The sequence below is a fragment of the Scyliorhinus canicula genome, chromosome 7 (genome assembly GCF_902713615.1).
Source record: "Scyliorhinus canicula chromosome 7, sScyCan1.1, whole genome shotgun sequence".
Lineage (NCBI taxonomy): Eukaryota > Metazoa > Chordata > Chondrichthyes > Carcharhiniformes > Scyliorhinidae > Scyliorhinus > Scyliorhinus canicula.
The window spans coordinates 126401228-126404725 of NC_052152.1; the positions used below are offsets into that span (position 1 = coordinate 126401228).

Here is a 3498-nt window from a genome sequence, read left to right on the forward strand (position 1 = left end):
TGGGGATTTGTGTTTGAGAAACTGGCAAATGTATCCCTGAAGTAAATGCAATTACAACATCAAAGGTTGGAGCCATGTTGACATAAGAGTTAACAACTATAAAGGTAAGATCATAAAACAACACATAATTTAACTGAAGAACTGGAGACATGGCGTTTGCAATCCTTGCTGTAACGATAATACAGGGAAATGCTTTGTTTTGGTGTGGAGAGGTCTATTTTATCCTGTACCCATTTATTAACCAGAACTAACCGAGCCTGACCTGGCCAATACGTAGTCTGGTGTCATTGAGAATAGGGTTGTAACCATGGAAACTATGACATTAACCAGTTTCTCTTATCTTTTACAGGAAGGTGGTCTGATTTCCAGAGTGAATCGAGTGAGGGGCTGAATGGTAACTGTCCTGTAATGACCCTGTGACTCCATGTCCTGAGGTTTGAGTAACCCCCAGTGTGAGGAGACATGCTGACAATTTGCAGTTAGTGTGGTTGAGCAGTGACTATGAGCCAGCAGCAGATATGTGAGACAGAAAGCAAACACATTCACCTCGAGACGCTGAGTGAGTTGGAGTGCAGGATCTGCTACAATTGTTATGATGTACACACCAGAAAGCCTAAGGTGCTAAACTGTCAACATCGCGTTTGTGCAAAGTGTCTTCAGAGGGTTGCCAACCTGAAATCTTCCTCGGCCCACACCATCAGCTGTCCATTCTGCAGACAGGAGACAAGTTTGGCGAAAGAGAAGGTCTGCCGGCTGCAGGATGACCCCCACATTATGGCAGTGCTCAGCCAGCCAGACAAGGCCAAGAATTGGTCATCGTCTGAGCTGATGTTGACACCGGCCAATCTCGCAAACCTCAGCAACTCCTCAAACTACCTGATTATTGCTTTAACGGATCCCCAGAGAGAATCATCTCAAAAAAACAGCGGCAACATATTACCGATCATCAGCTACAGGCCCTCCAGCTTGGACTCCCTGACATCCGTATCCTGCCAGCAGGTGACAGACAGGTGCCGGCCTTGTCTCTGGAAGGGATTTCCGCACTTCCTCACTTGGACTTTGGGACTATTGTATTTCAGCTCAATTCCCCTTGGCATCTATCTGCTGGTGATTCAGAATGTCACGCTTGGGATCATCTTCATCAGCCTTGTCCCTTCAAGTCTCGTCCTATGTGTAGTTTACGGGTTCTGTCAATGTGTCTTTCATGAAACCTTACACTGTTTGACCAGATAACAACAAATACTGGGCAGCATTTGGAACAGAAATGAGATGTAACCTCCCAATTCTGCAGCAGTTTGGAATTATGTTTAAATATGTACATAGCATTGCGACCTTGCTGTTGAATTGAATGCATGTTGTCATTAGGTCTGTGATTAACATTAATGTCTCCAGCTGGAAAGCTAGCTCGGAGAAAAAGGGCAATTTACCATGAGGGCAGCCTAAAAATGGGGCCAGACTGTGCTATAGTCTTTGTTCTAATGTTATTTTTGATAGAAGTTAAGTAGGACAAGATATAAATGGTTGAGATACTAATAGCATTGTAATTCACACCTTGGGCCAGCTCTAGATAACAGAAAATCATAGAATCACTACAGTGCAGAAAGAGACCATTCGGCCCATCTGCACCCAGCCTAACCGAGGCCCACCTTCTCGCCCATCCCCATAACCCAACCTAACCTTTGGACACTAAGAGGCAATTTATCATGCCCAATCCACCTAACCTGAACATCTTTGGACTGTGGGAGAAAACTGGGGCACCCGCAGGAAACCCACACAGACAGGTGGAGAACGTGGAAACTCCACACAGACAGTCACCTGAGGCCGAAATTGAACCTGGATCCCTAATGCTGTGATGCAGCAGTGCTAACCACTGTACCGCCATGCCTGTGTTTCAGCAAATGGCAGCTTCTATCCGCAATATTTGTTGAAATGTCCCGAGTTTCTCTGGTAGCAGAATGGCTTCAAACTGGTAAGACCAAGACACAAGAAGCGCAAGGCAACGATCCATGTGGGTTCCTGGAGCTCGTTCATTTCTGGAATCGAACACCTGGGGCGGTATTCTCTCTCTCTCTCCCCCCCCCCCCCCCATGCCAGATGGGAGAATCGCCGGGGCGGCGTGCAAGTCGTACCACACTGCCCCAACACCCGCACGCAATTCTCCCACCCCCCCCCCCCCCCCCCGAAGCCAGCGCCATGAGAATCTCGCCGGGCCACTTGGAGAATCGCCGCAAACGGTGAGCGGCGATTCTCCGGCCCGGATGGGCCGAGCGGCCGCTCCGACACAACAGTTTCCCGCCAGCACCGTCCACCCCTGGTCGCTGCCGCCGTGAACTGTGCGGGAACGCTGGGGGGGGGGGGGCAGCCTGTGGGAGGGGGGCTCATTCACCGGGGAGGGGTCTGGCCCGTAATCGGGGCCCTCCTTCCGCGGCCGGCCCCAGAACACCGCCGACATGTTGATGAGGGGCCGGCGCACATAAGAAGTTCCCCACGCATGCGCAGGATGCCCAACTGCGCATGCGCAGGAATGAGCTGCGTGAACTGCTCCAGCGTCGTACTGGCCCCCACAGTAGGTCGTGCCCGGGCCCTGTTCGCACCGTCGTGAAATGCAACGCCGTTATGATGGCGCGGGCACTTAGTCCCGGGAGAGGAGAATCCCACCCCTGATTTGTGTCAAAATAAAACATTTTCGATAAAAATCCTGGGAGGCAGAACTGGATCAATAACAAATCAATGTTAACTTTTGCTTGTATAAAGTGCAAATACCTTTAAAATCCTGGAGTTAAAAATATTAAATAAGTATTAATTCAGCTAATTCAGACCAGAGCACGAATTGTGATCTCAAAGTGGGTTCAGAATTTAGATCCAGGGGTTTTCAGCAGCTGTTGCTGCTCTCGGTGGGGTGTTTGTATTAGAACATAGAACTGTACAGCACAGTACAGACCCTTCGGCCCACGATGTGTGCTGAACTAGTCTGAAACTAAGATCAAATCAACCTACTCCAAATCATTCTAGTGAACTCCATATGCCTATCCAATAACCGCTTGAAAGTTCCTAAAGTGTCCGACTCCACTACCATAGCTGGGAGTGCATTCCATGTCCCAACCACTCTGAGTAAAGAACCTACCTCTGACATCCCTCCTATATCTTCCACCATGAACTTTATAGTTATGACCCCTTGTAACAGCTACATCCATCCAAGGAAAAAGTCGCTGAATCACACTCTATCTATCCTTCTCATCATCTTATACACCTCAATTAAGTCACATCTCATCCTCCTTCGCTCCAATGAGAAAAGCCCTAGCTCCTTCAACCTTTCCACATAAGACCTACCCTCCAATCCAGGCAACATCTTGGTAAATCTCCTTTGCACCCTTTCCAATGCTTCCACATCCCTCCTATAATGAGGTGACCAGAAATACACACAATACTTCAATTGTGGTCTAACCAAGGTCTTGTACAGTTGCAGCATAACCTCACGGCTCTTAAACTCAATCCCCC

At 48.6% G+C, this 3498-nt stretch overlaps 1 protein-coding gene across 1 annotated transcript; it reads left to right on the forward strand.

Annotated features, from left to right (window-relative positions):
- The first annotated feature begins 354 nt into the window (after window positions 1-354).
- Window positions 355-2049, forward strand: LOC119968637 (E3 ubiquitin-protein ligase RNF182). Its single transcript, XM_038801260.1, has one exon. It carries the CDS (start codon window positions 502-504, stop codon window positions 1231-1233), a length of 732 nt encoding a protein of 243 aa, XP_038657188.1. The 5' UTR covers window positions 355-501; the 3' UTR covers window positions 1234-2049.
- The last annotated feature ends 1449 nt before the right edge of the window (window positions 2050-3498 follow it).